The 26,728-nt window shown below is 41.8% G+C and overlaps 1 protein-coding gene and 1 non-coding gene across 2 annotated transcripts; one reads left to right on the plus strand and one right to left on the minus strand.

The window, feature by feature from the left end:
• Positions 1 to 1,323: 1,323 nt before the first annotated feature.
• Positions 1,324 to 26,708, minus strand: C5H12orf66 (chromosome 5 C12orf66 homolog). The gene is made up of 3 exons (XM_027542432.1): positions 26,450 to 26,708; positions 17,041 to 17,326; positions 1,324 to 5,040 (listed from the first exon to the last, which is right to left on the minus strand). The coding sequence occupies exons 1-3, from the start codon at positions 26,682 to 26,684 to the stop codon at positions 4,224 to 4,226; spliced, it is 1,338 nt and encodes a 445-aa protein (XP_027398233.1). The 5' UTR covers positions 26,685 to 26,708; the 3' UTR covers positions 1,324 to 4,223.
• TRNAF-AAA lies at positions 6,206 to 6,277 on the plus strand. Its single transcript has one exon. It is a non-coding gene; the product is annotated as a tRNA-Phe (tRNA).
• Positions 26,709 to 26,728: the final 20 nt, after the last annotated feature.

The following is a 26,728-nucleotide window of genomic DNA, read 5'->3' on the forward strand; positions in this document are numbered from 1 at the left end:
GCGATGGCACCCCACTCCAGTACTCTGGCCTGGAAAATCTCATGGGTGGAGGAGCCTGGTGGGCTGCAGTCCATGGGGTCGCTAAGAGTCGGACACGACTGAGCGACTTCACTTTCACTTTTCACTTTCATGCATTAGAGAAGGAAATGGCAATCCACTCCAGTATTCTTGCCTGGAGAATCCCAGGGATGGGGGAGCCTGGTGGGCTGCCGTCTATGGGGTTGTACAGAGTCGGACACGACTGAAGCGACTTAGCAGCAGCAGCAGCAGCAGCAAGAGGATTGAAAAAGACACATCATCCAAACAGGAAACACAAGCAAGCTGGAATGGTCATAAAAGTGAGGCAAAGGCTTTCCTGATGGCTCAGAGGTACAGAATCTGCCTGCCAATGCAGGAGATGTGTTTGATCCTTGATCTGGGAATATCCCACGGGTTGTACAGCAACTAAGCCTGTATGCCACAACTATTAAGACCATGCTCTAGAGCCTGGGAGCCACAACTGCTAAAGCCTGGGAGTCCTAGAACCTGTGTTTCACAACAAGAGAAGCCAACGCAATGAGAAGCCCTTGCACTGAAACTAGAGAGTAGGTGCTGCTCGTCACAACTAGAGAAAGCTCATGCGACAACGAAGATCTAGCACAGTCAAAGGGACTACTTTTAATTTTTCTTAAAAAGAAAAAAGAGGCAAAATGGACTTCAAAGCAAGGAGTACTAATGGAAATAAAGTGGGAAGGTTTATAATGATAAAATGGTTGATACATGAGAAAGAAAAACTATAAATGTGTATGGGCACAATAAAATGATTTAAAAATGCAGAAAACTGACAAATATAAAGAAATCCACAGTCACAACTGGAGATTTTAATTCACCCTTCTCAATAATTGATAGAGCAACCAGACTAAGAAATATCAGTAAGAAAACAGAAATGAAATGATGCTTTCACCAATGATAAAAATTTGGGAAGAACCACAAAGATTCTAAGGGCTTCCCTGGTGGCTCAATTGGTAAAGAATCCACCTGCAATGTGGGAGACCTGGGTTCGATCCCTGGGTTGGGAAGATCCCCTGGAGAAGGGAAAGGCTACCCACTCCAGTATTCTGGCCTGGAGAATTCCATGGACTATATGGTCCATGGGGTCACAAAGAGTCGGATACGACTGAGCGACTTTCACTTTCACTTCACAAAGATTCTAAAATAAGTAGAGCAGGTGGGTTGATTAGACATTTATCTGCCACCTCTTCTAAACTAGTTCTTTAAGTACCAAACTTAATGTCGAAGTACAGGTTTGTCACCAATCTGAAGAGAAAGATGAGAACAGCAAAGTTTAAAGAAACAGTGGTTCATCTTTTATTTTGACAGCATTCAAATTCAAGTAAGTTTGCAAAGCATTTTTACATGCGTGATCTCAGTTCATTCTTACACATCCTTTGGAAAAAGCAGACCATGTTTCCTTATTCCCATTTTACAGATAAGGAAGTCAAACTCAGAGGCCAACTTGCCAAAGAAAATTGCAAGTTGGCTGTTAGATCAAAGGGTGAACTTATTTGGACAATCACCTGAGTGACTCTACTGGGAGTGAGGTTGAAATAACAACTATTTTCTCTAGTATCTTCAAATGTACAGAGCAATTATAAACAGGATATTGGCTCCTGGGTTAAGAATTTAGCTTTACTGTCACACTCCCTAAGATGACACAATCAGACACACCAGGTTGGACCCAAAGAACAAAGTCATAATGTTCACCCTCTGTCCATACAGCGTTCTGAAATGAACACTCGTTGATGGGCTTGTTGGCAAACTTGATAAGTGTTCACTACACTTCTGATTACCCATAAACATTGATCAAGTTGTGGTTTAGAAACATATTTCAAAGCAAATGGTCTACAGAAAATGAGCATTTATTCTTCCCATTAGCAAAGCATGGGGCTTCCCTGATAGCTCAGTTTGGTAAAGAATCTGCCTTTAATGCAGGAGACCCCAGTTCAATTCCTAGGTCAGGAAGATCCCCTGGAGAAGGGATAGGCTACCATCTCCAGTTTTTTTGGGCTTTCCTTGTGGTTCAGCTGGTAAAGAGTCCGCCTGCAATGTGGGAGACCTGGGTTCGATCCCTAGGTTGGGAAGATCCCCTGGAGAAGAGAAAGGCTACCCACTCCAGTATTCTGGCCTGGAGAATGGGGTCACAAAAAGTCAGACACGACTAAGCAACTTTCACTTCACTTCACATTAGCAAAGAATAGACTTTATAGATCATTTCATTACTGATTTCAAAGGACAAATCTCAGGAGTAAAATGACTTTTTTTCCTAGCTTGAACCAAAATAGGTTTAAAAATAAATATACAATTCAAATATTTTCTAGGCGAGGACTCAGTATTTAAATATTGTATATATGTTGTATTTACACTCTCTGCCATGCTCCACTGAGGCCTATTTCTTTTAGGTAAATGGGACACCATATCATTAAGGCTAATGGTGGTTTCATCTAGGGGGAAAAAAAAATTCATGAACACCAAGGAATATTTTTCAGCTTCTTGGAAAAACACGGAAAGGAAGAAAAATTATTTGACTAATTAGCTCCAATTGTTTTCAATTTTTTATGTAAGTTAAATGTTGTGAAATCGGCCCAGATTTTTATTAAACCTTAGTGAATAAAATGCAGAAGTAAATCTCTACTTCCTATGTAAAGCAAACTGGCTTTTCACAAATCATATTTTTATTTTTTTAAAAAAAGTTAAAACAAAAGAAAAACACATGTTCTCCACAGAAAACAGGCCAGTGGGCTCTTCTACCAGGGAGTCCAGTCTGAGATAGGCAGGCCTCCTACATGGATTCAAGAGACTCTCTGGTCTCGGCCAATGCTGCCAGCTTGCCTGCTGTGGCCACCCCGTAAAAAACCGTGACTCCGTGCAATCATGAGAAATGCTCTGATCATTATGCTGCACACAAGCTTTGAAGGAACTATCAAATAGTAACAACTCAATTACTCTTTGTGGCTTATTTTTATTCTGAATCAATAACCTAGAAAGGGAAGGTCTCCACAGTCCATTATGGCTTCACTCATCTGTCTCCTTCCCCATGAACATCTACTGAAAGGAAGCGTTAAGGAAGCACGTGTTAAGATGTATCACTGCTTCTAAAAACAATGTGGAGGAGAGAGGAATGAAACCCAGGTTGAGATGTGCTTAACTGTAGGTGGATTACTCAACTACGAAGAGGTCTTTTGAATGCACAATAGATTTTTAGCAAGTAAAAGATATCAAGACCTCCATTTTGACTTTATAGAAGTAGGTTAAGTTGCATAAAAGTGGCTGAAAAATCAAGACTGCCTGCTTTTTCAGCCTAAAGATAACCAGGGAGGAGCCAAACATGAGCATGCATTTCAACAGAAAGGTGATAAACAGAGAGCCAAATCGCTCCTTTCCTGAAGAAGGAAGGAACGACCACTTAATGGCTTACACTGACTTTAAAACAGTGAAAAATTCAAACTTTGTAAGGGTAAAAACAAATGCAGCTAGATGTGCAGGTCATCCCCAAAGCAACCTTGGCTATTAAAGTTGCCCTGAGAATCTTCGGAATTGTTAAAAAAAAAAAAACCAGATGCTATTGCTACCATTCTGAATCACTGTCAATTTCAAAAATTGATAGAACTTTCTCATCAAGACCCTAATTGTGGCATCAAAAATATTAATTTGCTTATCACAAAACTTAAAGTTTCATGTTAATTTGCTAATTCATGAGCAGAAAATATTCCTTGATTTTAAAAAAGCTGTTTTACATAGAATCTCAGTTACTCATCCAGGAAGGAGGGGAGGGAAAGACAGGGCGTTTGAAATTACATTGGAATACAATGTTTGGGACAATATAAAACATCTGGAAAGAAGAATCAAAGGCCAATAAATATTAGTCTACATGAAATACAGGAAAATAGAAGAAAACGCCAAAAAAAAATACCTTGCTGTACTGCAGAGACCAGCATCCATGACCACCTCCTAGACTACTCTTTGGATATGTAATTCAGTTGGCCATAATTGCTTATAAAGGGCGCAATGCAATCAGGCAGGGTTTGTCCTGAATTTAGAAATGCAAGAAGCATGGGGTAGGGGAGGGGTGGGGAGGGGTGTGGAGTTGGGGTGGGGTGGAACCTCTAATCATAGACCACTGTAGATCGTTAGAGCAATTAAGAACACAACACCCAGTCTTGAATACCTTTCACACAAACCACCTGCTAACCTTTGGATCCAGGTTTTAGACTTGCAAAAACCTTGGGGTTCTTAAGGGCAAGTGAGATCTCACTAAGGAAAGAAATAAAGTGGGAGTCTCTCTCCGATTTCTTTGACTCAAAAATGACAACAATGGTAAAGTGAGGTTCTGGGCGGGTGAGGAAGTAGGTGCTCTGAACTTTGTCATCATAGAAGTGGACCACTTTCTCCAAGCTGTTCAGGTCAGACGTGCGGTCCGTCATGATCATGATGACATTGGGCCAGTGCATGACAGGCCGGTCGCTGGGCAAAGACACCACAGCCGGATATTGATCCACTCCCTTGGGGGCCTCTCTGTAGGAATGGGGGTGGTGATAGCCGTGACCCTGAAAGCTCTCAGAACCTCGGTTGTCGAAGATTAAGGACACGTTGGCAGCGTCATATTTCCTGATGAAGCTGGAAATCTTTCCAAAGAGGTCGGGGCTGGCTTTTGCAGTCAGCGCTTTCATTTCTGAAGCAGTCGTTTGTCGGCTCAGCGCCTCGTGAAAGTAGAAGCTAAATTTGGCAAGAAGCATGTTTTTGAGTTTCATCAGCCAAAGGAAAAGGTGTGGGGGCTGAACGGCCTTCTGAGACTGCCCTCCAAACAGATGTTTCTTGGTCTCCCGTTGCTTTTCAAAGATCTGGCCCCAAGTCTGCAGCTTGGTGTGAGCGCTGTGCAAGTTCACCAGGGACGGGAGGAACTTCCACTCGGAGACCTGGGCCTGGGCCTTCAGGAGGTGACTCAGGACGTCGACCTCCAGCTGGAAACTGCTCTCCAGAGGACTGAGGATGGGGTGGTGAAATCTAAAGTGGGAAGGGAAATGAACACGTTAAGTGGAAATGTGACCCCACGGTGACACTTTCTATCCTCAAAAAAAAAAAACCCAGTGTGGTCAGACAAACAATGTTATGTTTGAGAGCAGGGAAGGGAAAGACAGAAAGATTCCATGTTGATTTATTTAAACAATCGTTCTGACAACTTCACCATCTCAGGATTATATCAGTGTTATAATCTCCCATGGGAAGAGCCTGATGTTACAAAAAGAAATTGAGAATAGATGCTACTTTCTTTTCAAATAAAAACTGAATTAGCTGTAAGTCTTTCTCAGCTTTTGTTTGTTTCATTTTGTTTGTTTTGGGGCATGCCACACAGATTGTGGGATTTTAATTCCCTGATCAGGGTTGAACTCGGGCAGTGAAAGCACTGAGTCTTAAACACTGGACTGCCAGGTAATTTCTGTTATAAGTCTGTCTGAAGTTTATTTATTCCAGGAATTGTATGACAAAACACGACATTCTATTTCAGCCTTAGATCCTAAAGAGGCAAAGAAAAGGTCACTGAAATATCTCTTAAATGTGCACATAACACATATCACCTTATTTAATGTTCACAGTAACTCCAAAAGGATTATAAAACCTATTTTGCAGATGGGAGTAGAGACGATAAACCAATATCTGAAACATAGTATGTAATCAATAAGTGTTTATTAAAGGAATAGGACACTTACCAGAAAGCCCTTATTCAATCCTAGTTCCCAAATTCCCTTCATAATTTAATCACAGTTACAAACAAAATGGTGCCTAAATTTAAAAAATTTTATACTTCAATCACTTTCCATTTATCTCAGGATAAAATCTAAAATCCTTAACAAAGGCTTACAAGGCCTTTTAATAACCTGTGCAAGTTCACCTTCCTTGAACTTAAAGACCCTCCTCAGTTTGATCCACATTCCCATCCTCCTCAGTTTCCCCAGAAATTACATAACTAGAAATGAGGCGATATCACAAAGAAAGTCAAGGTAATACTGTGATTCCATTCCTTTTTGTCCTAGACAAAATGTTTTTTAAAAATTTTAGCCATGATCTACAGTAAGAAATACAGTTTATGCTGTGACTTAGTACTGTGACTATACTATACTTTATACATATACCTATAGATAAATTTCATATTTACACTTACTATGGGACTTCCCTGGTAGCTCAGACGGTAAAGCGTCTGCCTAAAACGCGGGAGATCCAGGTTCGATCCCTGGGTAGGGAAGATCCCCTGGAGAAGGAAATGGCAACCCACTCCAGTACTCTTGCCTGGAAAATCCCATGGACCGAGGAGCCTGGTAGGCTACAGTCCATGGGGTTGCAAAGAGTTGGACACGACTGAGCTACTTCACTTTACTTCACTTCACACTTACTATGCACAATGTACTCTTGATATTTATTATACATATATATTTGTAATTAGGTTGCTGCTGCTGCTAAGTCACTTCAGTCGTGTCCGACTCTGTGCGACCCCATAGACGGCAGCCCACCAGGCTCCCCCATCCCTGGGATTCTCCAGGCAAGAACACTGGAGTGGGTTGCCATTTCCTTCTCCAATGCATGAAAGTGAAAAGTGAAAGTGAAGTCGTTCAGTCATATCCAACTCGTAGTGACCCCATGGACTGCAACCTACCAGGCTCCTCTGTCCATGGGATTTTCCAGGCAAGAGTACTGGAGTGGGGTGCCATTGGTTACTACTCACTAAATTGGCTTAAAGCTCAACATTCAGAAAACGAAGATCATGGCATCCGGTCCCATCATTTCATGGCAAATAGATGGGGAAACAGTGGAAACAGTGTCAGACTTTATTTTGGGGGGCTCCAAAATCACTGCAGATGGTGATTGCAGCCATGAAATTAAAAGACGCTTACTCCTTGGAAGGAAAGTTATGACCAACCTAGATAGCATATTCAAAAGCAGAGACATTACTTTACCAACAAAAGTCCATCTAGTCAAGGCTATGGTTTTTCCAGTGGTCATGTATGGATGTGAGAGTTGGACTGTAAAGAAAGCTGAGCAAGGAAAAATTGATGCTTTGGAGCTGTGGTGGTGGAGAAGACTCTTGAGAGTCCCTTGGACTGCAAGGAGATCCAACCAGTCCATTCTAAAGGAGATCAGTCCTGGGTGTTCTTTGGAAAGACTGATACTAAAGCTGAAACTCCAATATTTTGGCCACCTCATGCAAAGAGTTGACTCATTGGAAAAAACTCTGATGCTGGGAGGGATTGGGGGCAGGAGGAGAAGGGGATGACAGAGAATGAGATGGCTGGATGGTATCACTGACTCGATGGACAAGAGTTTGGGGGAACTCCGGGAGTTGGTGATGGACAGGGAGGCCTGGCGTGCTGCGATTCATGGGGTCACAAAGAGTCAGACACAACTGAGCGACTGAACTGAACTGAACTCACTAAATTAATTTGATGACTCCAGTATGCTCCAGTCACCATGGGATATGATTTACAGGCTTGACCCTATGTAATTTAATTGCTACACTTCCAGTAGTCAAGTACGGATGTGAGAGTCGGATCATAAAGAAGGCCGAGTGCCAAAGAATTGCAGTGCTGGAGAAGACGCTTGAGAGTCCCATGGATTGCAAGATCAAACCAGTCAATCCTAAAGGAAATCATCCCTAGTATTCATTGGAAGGACTGATGATGAAGCTGAAGCTTGAATACTTTGCCACCTGATATGAAGAGCCAACTCACTGGAGAAGATCCTGATGCTGGGAAAGATTGAGGGCAGGAAGAGAAGGGGACGACAGAGGATGAGATGGCTGGATGGCATCACTGACTCAATGGACATGAATTTGAGTAAATTCAAATAGTGGAAGACAGAGGAGCCTGGCGTGCTGCAGTCCATGGGGTTGCAAAGAGTCAGACGTGACTTAGTGACTGAACAACAGCAACAACATACTGTCAAAGAGACAGAAGATTCATACATACCTGTTTTGGCCCTGGTTGAAGAGGACAATTTTGGTTATCAATTAAACAATTCGGAAAAAAATCATCACAAATATATCTAGAGTTTTTAAAACCCTAAAAAAATGAGATGATTACGAGATCCCAAACTAGGTTGAATATTATAAGATAGAAACTGATTATCATGTGATAGATAGGATGCAGTTATTCACATAACAATAATACATTGTTTTTTGTATTACTGGCATTTTATAGTCAACATCCTCTAGGAAAGGGAAGCTAAAACATGGATGGAGGGTGTAGTCTAATAAGGCACTGAAAGAATCAGAAGGATAAATTCAGTTCAGTCGCTCAGTCATGTCCAACTCTTTGAGACCCCGTGGACTGCAGCACGCCAGGCCTCCCTGTCCATTACCAACTCCTGGAGTTTACTCAAGCTCATGTCCATTGAGTGAGTGATGCCATCCAACCATCTCATCCTCTGTTGTCCCCTCCTCCTCCCATCTTCAATCTTTCCCAGCATCAGGGTCTTTTCCAATGAGTCAGTTCTTTGCATCAGGTGGCCAAAGTATTGGAGTTTCAGCTTCAGCATCAGTCCTTCCAATGAATATTCAGGACTGATTTCCTCTAGGATGGACTAGTTGGATCTCCTTGCAGTCCAAGGAACTCTCAAGAGTCTTCTCCAACACCACAGTTCAAAAGCATCACTTCTTCGGCGCTCAGCTTTCTTTACAGTCCAACTCTCACATCCATACATGACTACTGGAAAATAAACCGGATCTCAAATCCTCTAGCTCAGGGACTTCCCTGGTGGTCCAGTGGCTACAACTCCGTGCTCCCAATGCAGAAGCGGTCCAATCCCTAGTCAGGAAACTAGACCCCACACACGCCAACTAAGAGTTCACGTGCCGCAATGAAAGACCTGGTGCAGAAAAATAAATAAAAGTGTCTTTTAAAAATCCTCTGGCTCAAGTACTCAATTAACTAATTTGGACTCTTCAAACATTACATGCTTCGAAATAAACACTAGGAAAGTCTAACACACACAGACACACACACATACACTATAGCATGTCTCAAAATCTTTGCATTCTAGGAAATGCTCCTACCACCTTATCCTTTAGGCAACTTGACACTTAACAAGCCTTAAGCATCACAATATTCTGTAATCATGGGTAACAAGAAAAATCTGCCAAGGAACTATGAACACAGTAAGACTGTTAATAATGGGAAAATGGTATCATTCTATCACAAGTAACAGTACTCAAAGTGATTTTTCTGCTTCCAATTGGAAATCATTTATATCCAATATTCTCCTTGAAAGAAAATGAATTCTCTGTACCAACCTTTAGAATTCCACACAAGCTTTTCCATAAACATATTAAAAGTGTTTAAATGTTCAATGTTGATTAGGATGAATGTGAATGGCAAAGCTACTTTTCATCTTTTCAAGAAGAGCTAAAAATTTATATTGATGTTATTCTGCCAAGACTTTGAGATTAGCATTACGTTGTATCATCTTTCCATTCCTGCTCTGTGCCTTATACCTATTCACATCTCAGGCCATGGGGTGGGTGGTGGTGGTGGTCTGTTAAATCGTAATCCAAAAACACACACCTCAGCTATGGCAGCAAGTTTGAAAGAGTCTGAATACAGAATACACTGACAACTATTTGCAGAGAACATCTGCTCCAAAAAAAAAAAGAGAGAGAAGACAGAAACAGAGAGAGAGAACTCAAGCATGCACTGCTTCCTTCACAGATCCCCATCAAGCAGCTCCTTCCAAAAGAAGTATGGAGGTCCACGCATGTGAGAAGTCAGAAGTCTGATGAAAAATAAAGCTGTAGCACAATGTGAATATAGGATATGTCACAGAACTGTACACCTAAAAATGATTAAAGCAGTAAATTTTATGTTACGTAAATTTCACCACATTAAAAAAATCTATAATCCCACTTAAAACAACTATTTTACTAGTTTTTAGATATAAACACATTGACGAAATGAAGATGAATTAGCCAAAGGTTTGCCCTACAAGACTTAACCTGGTGGAAGGAGGCGTTTATAATGGGTACAGGTATCTCTTAGGATGGGTACAGATCAAGTTACTGTTTAGAAAAAGGAACAATTCGTTTTGGTTGAAAGGTTGTGCAGGCCATGGAGGAGACAAGTTTAAATTGACCCACAAAGCTCAAAGAACTAGTAGGAGTTAGCCATGTGAAGATAAGGGCTTAAATTTCAGGCCCCAAATTCCTAACTATCCCAACTCCACCTCCTTTGCTGTGTGATTTTGCAGCCCTCCCACCAGAGGTGGCACACTTTCCCACCCTGAACCATGGACTGGTTATGTGATTTCCTTTAGCCAAAGGGATGTTAACAGATCTGATGCAGGCAAAAGCTTAACATGAGCTTGACTGGGCTTGTTCTTTTGCACTTGGGGCCTCACCACTAGGTAGCTGCTTCCTCTCTAACCTTGGGCTCAGAATGAACACACATGTAGCTGACTAAGCCCACAGCTCACAACAAAAAGCCAAGCCCACTGAGAGCTGTGTGTTCAGCACCGCTACCCAGCTGAGTCCAGCCTACATCAAACAACTCCCAGTAGACCTGTCTGCCTGAAAGTGTGACTTTGGGGATGGTCTGTTATACAGAATGATTGTGGCAACAGCTGATACAAGATAGAACTCTATGGCATCCTGGTATATTGACTATTTTAAGCTGAATGAATCTGACCAATGACAAGTGCAGGAAGGAGTTTCTGGCCCTTTCCTGAAGCAGGTAATAAAACCCTCAAGTAAGAGGGCCCCTCCTTGTACCCTGAGGAAAGGAACATTCTTATCTCCAAAGACAAAAGGTCACAGAGAGAAATCTGAGCTAACAGGCCTTGCTGTTTCTCCCAGTTCAGGAAACTTGGCTCATACCACTTTTTCCCACAACTCCCACTCATCATCAAGTCTAGCATAAAGACACAGATTTAACAACTTATTTGGGTCTTCATTTCATTAAGAAGACTCCAGGTCACATTGTTGTTTGGTTGCTAAGTCGTGCCTGACTCTTTGCGACCCCATGGACTGTAGCCCACCAGGCTCTTCTGTCCATTTCCCCGGGCAAGAATACTGGAATGGGCTGCCATTTCCTTCTCCAGGGGATCTTCCTGACCCAGGGATTGAACCAGTGTCTCCTGCATTGGCAGGTGGATTCTTTACATCTGAGCCATGAGGGAAGCCCCCAGGCCACATTAAAACTATATTAAATACATTTGTATGCTTTTTTCTCATTAATCTGTCTTTTGCTAAAGGGTCCCCAGCTAGAAAAAGGGTAAAGGGAAGAGGCAGTATTTCCTCTGATACAAATTCAAGCACATTCTAAGCGAACTAAGTAACAGGCTAAGGTAGGAAATAGCAAATACTTATGGGGAATGCATTAGATTGTGGACTGTTGGTTTTTTTAGGGGGGGGACTTCTGCTTAAAATCCTGTTTTCTCTTTGAAGCTGCTTTCCTTTCACTCAGAGTTTGAATGCAATTTAAAGCATTTGATGGGTCTTAGATAATTTGAGAAGTTGGGTTGGGGCAAGATCACAGGAAAGCCTCGAGTCTTCACTGTTAAGATCTAGGCATGTCAATTAACAAGAATAGAATGTGTCCCACATAAATCGCACTGTTGTTGGTTTTGCTTATGAAAATTTCAGTAGGCAATAGTTAACCTTACTGAACTACACACATGCAACCAACTGTTTCATTAACAGTGTTATCATTACAAATCTTTTTTGAAGGAAAAAGGGCATCAGTTCAGTTCAGTTGCTCAGTCGTGTCCGACTCTTTGCAACCCCGTGAATCGCAGCACGCCAGGCCTCCCTGTCCATCACCAACTCCCGGAGTTCACTCAGACTCACGTCCATTGAGTCAGTGATGCCATCCAGCCATCTCATCCTCCGTCGTCCCCTTCTCCTCCTGCCCCAATCCCTCCCAGCATCAGAGTCTTTTCCAATGAGTCAACTCTTCACATGAGGTGGCCAAAGTACTGGAGTTTCAGCTTTAGCATCATTCCTTCTAATGAACACCCAGGACCGATCTCCTTTAGAATGGACTGGTTGGATCTCCTTGCAGTCCAAGGGACTCTCAAGAGTCTTCTCCAACACCACAGTTCAAAAGCATCAATTCTTCGGCGCTCAGCTTTCTTCACATAAAGCCTAATAAATCAAATCACAGTTCTGCCTATGGTGAGAATTCTGTCATTTGAAGCATTCAGATTAAAAAACAAAATGGGCTTCCTAAAATGCAAACAGGAAACACATAGTTTTTCCAGGCAGAAGAAGCCTGGTGTGTCTATCTTTGCCTGGCAAAGGTTTAAAGCTATCCTTCTCTACTTTAACCCTCCCCCCCAAAGGCAAATAAACTTATGTAACTCAATTTTTTAAAATGTCCTTTAAATACTAGCTATAAAATTATGATTAAAGAATAAAAATCATTTAATAGAATATTATTGCTATACCAGATGGACTTTAAAAAGCTGTCTAGAATGAATAATTGCAGATCCCTGGTTGGGGAACTAAGATCTTGCATCCTGCATGGCGTGGCATCAAAAGGACACATGGCACCACACAAGGAATACAGCCAATATTTTATAATAACTATAAAAGGGACGTATCATTTAAAAATTGTGAATCACTGCATTGTATATCTATAACATAAAATACTGCACTTCAATTAAAAGCTCTTGCTTTAGGAGAGTATATATTAATTTGCATTTATAATCAATATTCTAGTTTTGCTTTAACCATGAAACAGAAGGATTAGCCAGATTTTTCTCTTATGCCCATTGTACATAACAGGTAAATAAATTCAAAACAAATTCTACAGAATCAAAAAATGTTCCACTGATGCTTCCTTGGGGGAAAAAACCCAAGTTCTACTTCCCTTTAAAAGTATTCAAGGAATAGTAGACACCCTGACCCTGAACTCAACATTCAAAAAACAAAAATCATGGCATCCGGTCCCATCACTTCACCACAAATAGATGGAAAACAATGGAAACAGTGACAGATTTTATTTTCTTGGGCTCCGAAATCACTGCAGATAGTGACTGCAGCCATGAAATTAAAAGACTCTTACTCCTTGGAAGAAAAGCTATGACCAATTTAGATAGCCGACAAAGGTCCGTCTAGTCAAAGCTATGGTTTTTCCAGTAGTCATGCACAGATGTGAGAGTTGGACCATAAAGAAAGCTGAGCGCCAAAGAATTGATGCTTTTAAATTGTGGTGTTGAAGAAGACTCTTGAGAGTCCCTTGGACTGTAAGGAGATCCAACCAAGTCTATCCTAAAGGATATCAGTTCTGAATATTCATTGGAAGGACTGATGCTGAAACTCCAGTACCTGATGCAAAGAACTGACTCACTGGAAAAGACCCTGATGCTGGGAAAGACTGAAGGCAGGAGGAGAAGGGAACAACAGAGGATAAGATGATTAGATGGCATCACCAACTTGATGGACATGAGTTTGAGTAAGGTCCAGGAGTTGGTGATGGACAGGGAAGCCTGGTATGCTGCAGTCCACGGGCAGTCAAAGAGTCAGATATGACTGAGTGACTGAACTGTACTGACCCTGAAAGAATTAAATCTGTATTATTCTTTCTATAGGGCACACAGAATGATTAATGTTAATGATTAATCAAATGATTAGTATTAATTGTTCAATTTGAAATGCAGCATCACAAATGACTATGATTCTTAAACAAGAATTTGTATTTGCTTAACAATGTAGTAAGTTTGCCAAAAGAGGAAACCTTTAGCACCATTCTACTCTGAGCACAACTGGCTTCCAGGGGAAAAAAACAAAACATGCTTCCTCTTCAACTCTGAAAGCAGAGAGTAAATCATGTTACTTTGTATCTAAAATAATTCCACTTTCTCCCCCGAAATCAATATATTATACAAAATTTCAACTTTTCAGTAATTCTAAAGAATTTATATTGCTCAAATTAACCCAAAGCATCTAAATGTAGGTCATTTTTGGACTAGGTTGTGTCTGTGATCAGTAATTCCCTATCAAGCAGACAAAGGTAGTATTGGTGGAGAATGTCTATAGCTGAAAATACTTACTGATCATGTGTTATCTTACAGCCCAACTCCATCAGTGTCCACTCAGCAGGATGAGGGGTACAGACAAGTGCCCTAAGATCTCCAACAATGAAATCTGGGCTTTTGCTACTGCAGTGGAAGAAACTCCCAGGGCTTTGAGAAGTTGGGGTGTTTCAAAGAAGATTCAAGGTTGATATATCACAATTCTAACAAAAACAGTTAAATAGTAATAACCTTTCATTACTATGGGGAATTTCTGGAACTCAGTGGTAAAGAATCCACCTGCAATGTAGGAGATGTGGGTTCTATCCCTGGGTTGGGAAGATCCCATGGAGAAACAAATGGCAACCTACTCCAGTATTCTTGCCTGGGAGATCCCAGGGACAAAGAAGACTGGCAGGCTACAGTCCATAGGGTCTCAAGAGTTGGATACAACTGAAGTGACTAAACCACTACTACCTTCATTACTATGATACAACAAACACACAGGCACTTGCACACACACTGATAAGGCTCCATACCCCATATATCCAGTATCGGCATCATTCTCCTACTTATTCAATTTTTCTTGCCGACTTATGTATCAGTATCACAGGAATCTTTTAAAACAGACAGGTGTCTGGATACCCAATCCAGAATTGCTAGATCTTACTCTCTTGGGAAAGAAGGGCCCCGATATAAGTATTTTTCTTAAGCTCCTGAAATGGTTCAACAAAACCACTTTCACATTAGCATTTGGGAATCACCACATAAGATCCTTCATCCTAAGAATCATATCTCCAGTTATACTATGGTTTTGGCTTATAAAAATTATTAAGAGACAACATATACTAATCAGATTTGAGGGAGAAATAAAACAATACTTCCAAACATAAAAAATTTGAAAACATGTAAAATTTGTTTAAAAAAAGAAAATATGTGTATTGATATGCATAGACTATCTCTTGAGAACGACAGAAAAAAGTTGTTAACATTCACTGACTCTCAGGAAGGGAATTTACCTGAGGAACAGGGGCAGAAGGTGAATTTTCACTACTGTATTCTTTTGCACTTTTATAAATTTTGAGCCATGTTAATATATTGGAAAAGACCCTGATGCTGAGGAAAATTGAGGGCAAGAGGAGGAGTGGGCAACAGAGAATGAGATGGCTGGATGGTATCACTGACTTAATCAACATGAGTCTGAGCAAACTCAGGGAGACTGTGATGGACAGAGAAGCCTGGTGTGCTGCAGTTCATGGGGCTGCAAAGAGTCAGACACAACTTAATGACTGAACAGCAACAATATATTACCTATTAAAAGTAAATAAAAAGATAATTTAGAATACAGTTTACCCTTGGATGACATGAGTTTGAACTGCACAGGTCCACTTACGCGCAGATTTTTTTCAACAGTAAATACTTTGCATCCTTGGATATGGAGTCACAAATAGGGAGAAACCACAGATGTGAAGAAACCTTTCTACCAACCTTTGCTTTCAAAATCCTACCTGCCCTTAAAAATCTTCTCAGAGAGGGACAGATTGGGAGTTTGGGATTGACATCTATATATCTATTTTAAATATAGCAGTGTGTATCAGAGAAAACCATAATCCGAAAGGATACATGCATCCCAACGTTCATTACAGCACTATTTACAATAGCCAAGACATGGAAGCGACCTAAATGTCCATCAACAAAGGAATAAAGAAGATGTGGTACACATATGCAATGGAACATCACTCGGTATAAAAAAGAAAATAATGCCATTTGCAGCAACATGGATAGACCCAGAGGCTATCATGTTAAGTGAAGTAAGTCAGAGAAGGACAAGTATCACGTGATATCACTCATATGTGGAATCTAATTTTTAAAAAGATACAAATGAGCTTATTTACAAAATAAAAGCAGACTTAGAGGTATCAAAAACAAACTTACGGTTACCAAAGGGGAAAGATGGGCAGAAGGGATAAATCAGGACCTTGAGATGAGCATACACACAAAACTACAAATATAAGATAAATAATCAACAAGGACCTAGTATAGAGCACAAGGAACTCTACTCAATATTCTGTGAAAACCTATAAGGAAAAAGAATCTAAAAAAGAATAAATACATGTATGTGTATAACTGAATCGCTTTGCTATACACCTGAAACTAACACAAAACTGTAAATAACTATACACCAATAAAATTAAAATATTTAAAAAATAATAAATAAATAAAATAAAATAGATAACCAACAAGGACCTACTGTACAACACAGGGAACGGTGCTCAATATTCTGTAATAATCTAAATGAGAAAAGAATTTGAAAAAGCATAGACAACATATATATGTGTAACTGAAACACTTTGCTGCACACCTGAGACTAATACAACATTGTTCATCAACTATGCGCCAATATAAAATTAAAAAAAAATTTTAAGTCTCCTCAGATTCTACCTCCTCCATATAGTCTCTTTTAATCTCTGTACTTTGCCCACTACTCATCTGTTAATCAGATGAGCATTAATTAGCCTTCATTTGGGAATATAAATTAATATATCTGCCTTTCTTTTTTAAGCAAACATATCTGAACTCATTATGTTCAAAGGAGTGGTATCCTTCAAAGTCATCACTTTCCATTTAGCTCATCATAAAATTACTGAGCACCTACTATGTGCAAGGGTCTATGCCAGGTTCCAAGGACCCCAAATAAAACTGAGTCATTCACAGTCAATGATGTCCACAGCACCATTCAAATTCTTTTGGAATTGCTTTTTGGATCTGACAGTAAGTAATACATTACAACCAATCTCACTTCTTTATAGGTAGCTTGTGTCTCCTGCACTGGCAGGCAGATTCTTTACCACTGAGCCAGCAAGGAAGCCCTGCTTAATGTATACCTGTTGACTAATTAACATATATAAAATGTAATACAGCCATTTTTCCTTCACAGTTATTCCATGAGACTCTGCATGGAATTGCAAGGTTGCCACATCCCATCCCTCCCTCCTCACCTACACTGACCTGGAGCTGTATTTCTTGAGGATGGTGTCCAAAAGGCCAACAAGCTCTTCAGCATTGATGAACTTCTGTGTGCTGAGAGTGTACATCTTCTCATAGAAGTCTGCAATCTCTGTGCGAGCCTGAACAAAGAAGCAGAGCTGCTCTGACAGGTGGGAAAGGAGCTCTTCCACGTGAGGAGCAGTGCCCCCAAAGGCACCACGGCCGGTCACCACCTTCTTCAGCTCGTTGTGCAGGGAAGTATAGATGGTGCGAATGGAATCCTTCCTGCTGAAGAAAGACTGGCCCCCTGGAAGGCAAATGACAGAAGCAGGTAAGGAAGAGAAACCAGACCCACGAAATGCTTGCCAGCATCCAGAAGGAAACAATCCAAGCCACTGAGCTCAATGACTTTTCATCTACTGTATTCTCTGACTTCTACATATTTTGTGACTCATAATTTCACTGGAGAGTAAGTTAAGTGGATGCCTGGTACCACTCCTTTGTGTAGCCATGGACCTGTGTATGATTTTCCTGTTGCCTTGTTGTTTAGCTGCTAAATCATGTTTGACTCTTGCAACCCCAAGGACTGTAGCCCATCAGACTCCTCTGTCTATGGGATTCTCCAGGCAAGAATGGGCTTCCCTGGTAGTATTCCAGGCAAGAATACTGGCGTGAGTTGCCATTTTCTTCCCCAGGGGATCTTCCCAACCCAGGGATCAAACCGACGTCTCCTGTATTGGCAGGTGGACTCTACCACTGAGTTTTCCTTACCCACATGCCAATCCCACTTCAATGAAGGATTCAGATCTAATTCAGAGGATAGTTAACCTAGCAAGTGACATGAACCTGGTTCTAAAAAGCCCTCTTTCCACATTTAGGAATTTAAAACAAAAGAGAATACCCAATTATGAGACACTGTTGTTATTCCTGGTATATTAGAAAACTTCATCTTGGCTTTGGAGTTGTATTTTTCTTTTAAGCTATACTAGAAAATGGAAAGCACAGCCTACTGGGACCCCAGGAGAATAAAAGGAAATGTTAGTGTTCTTAGCAAGGTTGACACTATAGGTTACATCACAATAAGCACCACATTGTGAATTATTAAGAGTAGGAAGCAATTATAAATAACTGCTGCTGTAACTCAGGGGTTCCAAAGGAAATCAGCAAAAAGTAAGGCCAAATACATTCTTTACAACAGTTGAAAAGGTTCAAATGGCATATACATCATTTCTTTACTTCTGTATGAATACATGAAAAACTATATTTCTGGGGCCAGTTTCATAGATGTTGTCTGAAGCAATTCTGTACCCTAACAAAGGCTCAGAGGCAAGACACTAGGAGAACAAAAAGAAACATCAGGTTTAAAACAGGAAGTCTTAGGAATATTAAAAATCTCAGAGACAAGGACAGTTTAAATTCTCTGCTAATAATTCACAGAAAGCTTTAATGAATGAGTTAGTATTCTAAATAAGTTAGGAGGGAAAGTTACATATCAAGCCTTTTGTAAAATGTTCTCTTAATGAATGAAACATTTCACAATTTATTGCCCAGTTTGTATTTCAAGAAAGGATTCTTATATCCCTTACTACTATGGCAACCACTTTGCCCTGGTTTATCTGTTTATCTGGTTTATCTGTCCAGGTTTTAGTACTGAAAATCCAGCTTCTCAGGAAACCCTTAGTGTCATGTCCTGAAAAACCCCTCAACTTTGAGCAAACCTATACCGATGGTCAGGCTTCCCTGATACCTCAGGTGGTAAAGAATCTGTCTGCAATGCAAGAAACCCTGGTTCAATTCCTGGGTTGGGAAGATCCACTGGAGAAGGGACAGGCCACACACTCCAGTATTCTTGGGCATCCCTTGTGGCTCAGCTGGTAAAGATTCCATCCGCAATGTGGTGACCTGCGTTCGACCCCTGGGTTGGGAAGATCCCCTGGAGGAGGGAAAGGCTACCCACTCCGGTATTCTGGCCTGGAGGATTCCATGAACTGTATAGTCCATGGGGTTGCAAAGAGTCGGACACAACTGAGTGACTTTCACTTTCATGTGGATGGTCATCCTACTTAACTTCTGATTCCACAGGCAAACTACTGATACTTAAAAAGTGTTTTCTCCAATACACTGCCCAATCACACTGGCTAGCATTCACATCATTTCTCTTACTAATAGCAGCAAAAACGATATGGTACAGGTGTATCCCCAGATGGTACCAATGGTAAAGAGCCCATCTGCCAATGCAGGAGACCTAAGAGATGTGGGTTTGATTCCTAGGTTGGGAAGATCCCCTGGAGGAGAGCATGGCAATCCACTCCAGTATTCTTGCCTGGAGAATCCCATGGACAGAGAAGCCTGGAGGGCTACAGTCTGCAGGGTCTCAAAGAGTCGGACACAACTGAGGTGAGTTAGCACACACAGGTGGATCCAACATCCTATACAGGACTGTATTCTGGAAGGTTTGCCTTCCTTCTCCGTCTGCATTCAGTCTAGCTTTGCAGATTTCGTAAGGTGATGGTATGAAATAAATGGACATTTGTGCCGAGGTCTAGGACAAAATCTGTTAGGTTAGGAAGGTAACAAGAGTACTGAGTAAAAGCTGAAAGCCCTGGAAGGCTGAAAGACTTGGTTCCAAATCCCAGCTTCCAAATTTACAAGCTGTGTGATGTGCACTAACTTAGCCACTTTGAGCCTTAGTTGTTTTAACATGAAACTAAAAAGACACAATGAAATAACACTTGGTTTGTAACAAGCCTGGAGCAAAGCACATAATCAGTAATGCTAATCCCTTTCCCTTTCATTTGGGCTTCCCTTGTGGCTCAGCTGGTAAAGAACCGCCTGCAATGTGGGAGACCTGGGTTTGATCCCTGGGTTGGGAAGATCCCCTGGAGAAGGGAAAAGCTACCCACTGCAGTATTCTGGCCTGGAGAATTCCATGGACTATATAGTCCACGGGGTCGCAAAGAGTTGGACACGACTGAGCGACTTTCACTTTCCTTCCGTTTCTAACTGATATAAGAAACTCTCCCAATAAACACATGAAAGATGCTCAACATCGCTCATTATTAGAGAAATGCAAATCAAAATCTCAGTGAGGTATCACCTCACACGATGCTGAATGGCCATTATTAAGAAATCTATAAACAACAAATGCTGGAGAGTATGTGGAGAAAAGGGAACCCTCTTGCACAGTTGGTGGGAATGTAAATTGATACAGCCACTATGGAGAACCATAGGGAGACTTCTTAAAACACCAGGAATAAAACTACCATACAACCCAGCAATCCCACTACTGGGCACAGACCCTTAGAAAACCATAATTCAAAAACACACATGTACCCCAGCATTCACTGCAGCACTATTTACAACAGTTATGACATGGAAGCAACCCATCAACAGATGAATGGATAAAGAAGTTGTGGTACATATATACCATGAAATGCTGTGTGTGTGTCTGTGTGTGTGTTGTGTTAAGTCGCTTCAGTCATGGCTGACTCTTTTCGACTCTATGGACTAAAACCCACCAGGCTCCCCTGTCCTTGGTATTTTCCAGGCAAGAATACTGGAGTGGGTTGCCATTTCCTTCTCTAGGGGATCTTCCTGACCTAAGGATCAAACCCACGTCTCTTACGTTCTTTATCACTAGCACCACCTGGGAAGCCTGTAAAAAGGAATGAATTTGAGTCAGGTGAACTAAGATGGATGAATCTATAGTCTGTAATACAGACTGAAGTAAGTTAGAAAGAGAAAACCAAACATTGTGTGGGTGCTAAGTCATTTCAGTCGTGTCTGACTCTTTGTGATCCAATGGACCATAGCCTGCCAGACTCCTCTGTCCATGTGATTCTCCAGGCAAAAATGCTGGAGTGGGCTGCCATGCCCTCCTCCAGGGGATCTTCCCAACCCGGGGATCAAACTCGCATCTCTTACGTTTCCTACATTGGTAGGTGTGTTCTGTACCACTAGTGCTGCCTGCTGCTGCTGCTGCTGCTAAGTCGCTTCAGTCGTGTCCAACTCTGTGCGACCCCATAGACGGCAGCCCACCAAGCTCCCCTGTCCCTGGGATTCTCCAGGCAAGAACACTGGAGTGGGTTGCCATTGCCTTCTCCAATGCATGAAAGTGAAAAGTGAAAGTGAAGTCGCTCAGTTGTGTCTGACTCTTAGCGGCCCCATGGACTGTAGCCCACCAGGCTCCTCCATCCATGGGATTTTCCAGGCAAGAGTACTGAAGTGGGGTGCCATTGCCTTCTTCGTTAGTTGCTGAGTCATGTCCAACTCTTTCTATCTCATGGACCCTAGCTTGCTAGGCTCCTCTGTCCATGGGATTTCCCAGGCAAGAGTACTAGAGTGGGGTGCCATTGCCTTCTCCTAGGAAGCCCCAAATATCATATATTAACACCTAAGTATGCAATCTAGAAAAACAGTACTGATGAACCTATTTGCAGGGCAGGAAAAGAGACAAAGACATAGAGAACAGACTTGTGGACACATCGGGGGAAGGAGAGGGTGGGATGGATTGAGAAAGTAGCATTGTAAAATAGAAAGCTAGCGGGAAGCTGCTGTATAGCACAGCGAGCTCAACCTTGTGCTCCAAGACAATCTTGAGGGGTGGGATGGGGGCTGTGGTGGGACGGAGGTTCCAGAGGGAGAGGACATATGTATACATATGACTAATTCATGTTGTTGTGTGGCAGAAACAAACACAACATTGTAAAGCAATTATCCTCCAATTAAAAACAAAAGAAGCTCTCAATACTACAGAGTCAGGCTTCTGCAACTCTGTGGTCAATTGGGAGCTTCAAGTACTGGAAAAAGAACAGCTAGCGGGTTATCTAGGGGGTATGGAAGGGCTTCCCTGGTGGCTCAGATGGTAAAGAATCCACCTGCAATGCAGGAGGCCTGGATTCGATCCTTCGGACAGGAAGATCCCCTGAAGAAGGGAACAGCCACCCACTCCAGTATTCTTGCCTGGAGAATTCCATGGACAGAGGAGCCTGGCGGGCTACAGTCCATGGGGTCGCAAAGAGTTGGACACAACTAAGCAACTGAACACACACACAGGCATTTGGTGTGGAAACACCACATAAATATAAAGAATACTTTCTAAAGCTTATCAATAAACATACACTACTAGTATGTGAAAACAAGCTAACTGACACTTTAAGGAAGGGAAAGACCACCAATTCATTTCTTTTAAATGAGTCTTTTTTCTCAAAGCTCTCAGGAGCACAAGCCTATCTGGTGACTGTCCTGCTGACGAATGGGAAGCCCAGGTGGCTCAGTGGTAAAGAATCCACCTGCCAATGCAAGAGACTTGGGTTCAATCCCTGGGTGGGGAAGATCCCCTAGAGAAAGAAACCCGCTCCAGTATTCTTGCCTAGAACATTCCATGGACAGGGGAGCCTGGCAGGCTACAGTTTAGGGGGTTGCAAAGAGTCCGACATGATGAGCACATATACACACACAAAGACTGGAATATCCAATGGGGAGTGGCCTTTCTTCATGCTGGGAAACAAGGAACCAGAGACACCAGGCTTCTTTCTTGTCTCAGTTTTTTGAATTTACAAAATATAAATATTTTGAATTATTTCTAGAAGTCTATTTTCATGAAAGCTCATTATTTTTCGAGATTTCAACAGTCTATCTCATATCAGGAAATTTCAAGTAGCAAGTATATTAAAGGAGTATGCAAAATTTCTAAGCATATCCATTAACTTCTTGCTAATGATAATCTTTAAACATCAGTTCTCAAGGTAAGTCATTTTCTACCATGGAAACTTCCAGCAACCAGATGTCGAGGAAACTCTCCAACAACAAAACAAAGGGGAGAAAACTATGACCTTCTAAAGTCCTCCACAAGCGATAGCGACAGAGTGAAAGGGCAAAGTAGGGAATTAAATGGTTAAAACCACTAGGCAATTATAAGTAGAAAAATATGGAGACCCTCGTAAGTTACTGATTATTCAAAAAAGTAGGTTTGCTTAACCACAAAACCACGCTGCAGAAGCATGAGACATGCCCCCAAACAATAAAACAATGGAGGCATGAGACTCACATATTGTCCAGTGAGCTCAGTAAGTTAACGATCACCACTTTGACACACTCTCTGACACATAAAAAACAATGATTTGTAGACCTAGCTTGACCACGTTTGGACAAGAAAACTCCCCTGCCCAACCTGGAGGAGGAGCCGATGATGGAAGCATGATGTCTACTCAAGGAAGACAAGGAAGTTCTTCTCCTTGCTATTTTTCCTTTGATTATAAAACTATAGCTCAGTTAAGTTCCCAAGGGGCAGCTTTTCTCGCCCACCCGCTTGTAAGCCTCACAAGAGTCCTATTCTTATAAATCACTTCTTATCTCTCACTTTGCTCTCGTTGAGTTCTCCGAGCTGAGACATAAAGCACTGTGGTATGAGAACTCTTTGGAGCCCCCGGAAATGACACCAGTTGATTTTGGTTTCACAGGTATTGAGTCACCATATTTTCTTTTCCCAAATGAGGGGAGTATATTCTCCCCTGAGAGTATGGAGAAGGCTATAAGATAAGCACTTCCTCCAAAGTTCAACTGAGCCAAGTCAGGAACAGAAGGCTCCCTGTCAGTTCTGTCCTTTATCTAAAGTCCCAACCTTTCATTTATAATCAGGATTCACAGCTAAGGCCTCCAATAAACAGTCACAAAAGTAGGGTCAAAAAGACTTACTTTTTAAAACAATGCTTTCTACATGTTTAAAAGGTATACATAAACTTTTTGTTTTGCTTTTTAGAGAAACCCAGATAATTATTCTGTAGTTGAAGAACATGGGACTGTGTTAAGTGGCAACACAAAAATTTTCCCAAGTTTTTAAGAAAATGGGAGCGTCAACTCAATGAAGAACTCAATCAATGGGAGCGTCTACCAATCAAGAAGTCATATTGTAAGCACATTAAAACCACAAACATTCCCATGCCGAAAAACCATAAGGTATTTGCAAAGTTAAAATTTTACATCTGGAACCTACATTTACTGTACATGGTAATAAGTTATGAGGCATTAAACATGCCATTTTCAGAACATTTTTTCTGAAATGACAGATCAGCTGGGAGCCTCAATAGCCCTGAGGATGTTTCATAGTGTAAATTGCTCTGTGGATCAGTTTCAAAGCACAGCCCTCAGGCTCACCCATGCAAGCTGGGGTCCTTGCAGAACTAATCACTTTACATAATGAGAGCCACTTCACAGAATCCAAGTCAGAGACAGTGATAGCCTTGTGCATGTTCTTATGCACATCAAGCACATAAAGCCAGGCACATACAACGTAAACTAGAGTAGATTCTTTCTTTTTTTTTTTAGAAATCTACTTTAGAGTGGATTTCTTAACTGAGGTCTATACACAGGACACGACTGAAGAGACTTGGTGGCAGCAGCATACATAGGCTATGGGTTTCCCAGGTGGTTCAGCGGGTAAAGAATCTGTTTGAAGATGTGGTTTCAGTCCCTGGGTCAGAATGGCAACCCACTCCAGTATTCTTGCCTGGGAAATCCCATGGACAGAGGAGCCTAGCAAGCTAGGGTCCATGAGATAGAAAGAGTTGGACATGACTCAGCAACTAACGAAGAAGGCAATGGCACCCCACTTCAGTACTCTTGCCTGGAAAATCCCATGGATGGAGGAGCCTGGTGGGCTACAGTCCATGGGGCCGCTAAGAGTCGGACACAACTGAGCAACTTCACTTTCACTTTTCACTTTCATGCATTGGAGAAGGAAATGGCAACCCACTCCAGTGTTCTTGCCTGGAGAATCCCAGGGACAGGGGAGCTTGGTGGGCTGCCGTCTATGGGGTCGCACAGAGTCAGACACGACTGAAGCAACTTAGCAGCAGCAGCAGCGACTAAACAATAACAACAACATACATAGGCTTTAGGAAATCCGACTGAATACTTTCATGTTATATGCAAAATTGTATTACACATATATTTTTCTGGGGAGTGAGGCCACAGGTTACCAAATTCTCATAGGTGAGCTAAAAGAAAGAACCTAAGAAACATGACCCTGGGATCAATTACCAATCTTCATGAGGCAGAGGAATCTAAAAACACCAAAACTGCCAGAATATTACCCACCATCAATTTTATAGCCAGGATCGTCTCCATTTTCATATATACATAATAATATGTAAATTACACAATACATAGTATGTAAATTACAATACATCTACAATTTTTTATAAATCATATGGTTACAAACACAATCTGACAGTTCAAAGATAGGTATTCTGGTACAGGCTCTATCACCTACTCACACAACTTCACACACACACACAATTTGCCAATCCATAGAAAGGGAATTACAATAATGCAACAGCAATTGTAAATTTATGAAAAGTGCCACTGTAGGAAAGAAGGAAAAAATACAGAAGGTGAAACTACCTATTTCTTGCCAACAAGTCCACACACTAAATAACAAGATACTGTTTGAAAAGCTAAAGCAAAGATCTCAGAAAGTCCTGCCCCTTGGGTGTTTACAGAAAGCAAGATATACAGGGTCATCTTCTGGCAATATAAGTGGGGGAAAAAACTCAAACTGGAATCTGCACTCAGTTGTAGTCTTCAATTTTATATTGTACATATGTCCTTCGTTCATACCAGACCCTGTGCCTCTGATATTAAAGAGTCTAAAACAGGCCAAAGCACTAAAAAGACTCTTAAAAACTCTGGAATTCATAATATCGGTAATTATTAGTAGTAATACTTTATATGTATAGCCTTTGGCTTTCACATATATTATTTCCTTCTGATCTACTCATACTGTTTGTTTCTACTAGTGAAAATCAGCTGAATCAGCTCCTGCATTTGATTTTCAGGGGCAAGATTTATCATGGGACGATAAGCGTGTTTACCATTTTCTCTGTAAGACCCCTCTTGTTAGTTAGGCATATTTCTTGCCTTTCCTGTCCAGTATTCTTTTTTTTTTTTTTTTTTTCTTCATTCATTAAATGTTTATTGAGGGTCTACGAAGACGGGGTAGGACTCCATCTGTAATTCTCTGGGGCCTTAGCCTTAAGAGGCCAGACAATAGTGTTTATTAATTCTAACTAGGTTGTACTGCCAAGTTTTGCTCCTCTCGCCGCAGTGTCACTGGTTAGAAAGCGAGTTTGCGTAACTTCTCACTTATGGCACCAATCCATGCATGAGAAAAATGGATACAGCCATCCGTCTGGAGCACAGCCCTGCAAAGAACATCCACCCAGTTGGCCAATCTAACTGCCGCGCAGGCCCGTGGGCGGGGTTTGTGGAAGCCGAGGGAAGGAAGGGATCGGTGGGAGGAGACCTGGGAGTGCAGAGTTGAGCCAGCGGCTACGAGTGACAGAGACTGGGAACCCAAGCCCCTGCCGATCGGGGAATATACTCCCTTTCCTTCCTCCTCCAGGGGCACCGGGGGGCGGGGCGGAGGTACCTAGTTTCTGCCCCAAGTAGGTGAGGCTGTGATAGACCTTCTCGGCCGCGGCCAGGTGGGCCAATGCCGCCAGCAGCGACAGCCAGCTGCCCCCCGCGCTCTTGTTGGCCTCTCGTTCCTTCTCCACATTGTCCTTGGCCTTGTCGTAAGAGAAGATACCCAGATGAGAGAAGAACGTCTCCAGCACCGCCTGTTCCACCGGGACCGGGGCGGCCAGCGGGATAGACTCCCCCATGCGAGCTGCGCTCCAGCTCCACCCACGTGGCTCGCCTCTCCCTC

The sequence above is a fragment of the Bos indicus x Bos taurus genome, chromosome 5 (assembly GCF_003369695.1).
Source record: "Bos indicus x Bos taurus breed Angus x Brahman F1 hybrid chromosome 5, Bos_hybrid_MaternalHap_v2.0, whole genome shotgun sequence".
Lineage (NCBI taxonomy): Eukaryota > Metazoa > Chordata > Mammalia > Artiodactyla > Bovidae > Bos > Bos indicus x Bos taurus.

Coding starts and splice junctions, on each gene's coding strand:
- C5H12orf66 (XM_027542432.1), bottom strand. CDS start 26,684: ATGGGGGAGTCTATCCCGCTGGCCGCCCCGGTCCCGGTGGAACAGGCG. Junction 17,327..26,449: donor CTACTTGGGGCAGAAACTAG/GTACCTCCGCCC, acceptor TTTGCCTTCCAG/GGGGCCAGTCTTTCTTCAGC. Junction 5,041..17,040: donor CTCAAGAAATACAGCTCCAG/GTCAGTGTAGGT, acceptor TTCCCACTTTAG/ATTTCACCACCCCATCCTCA.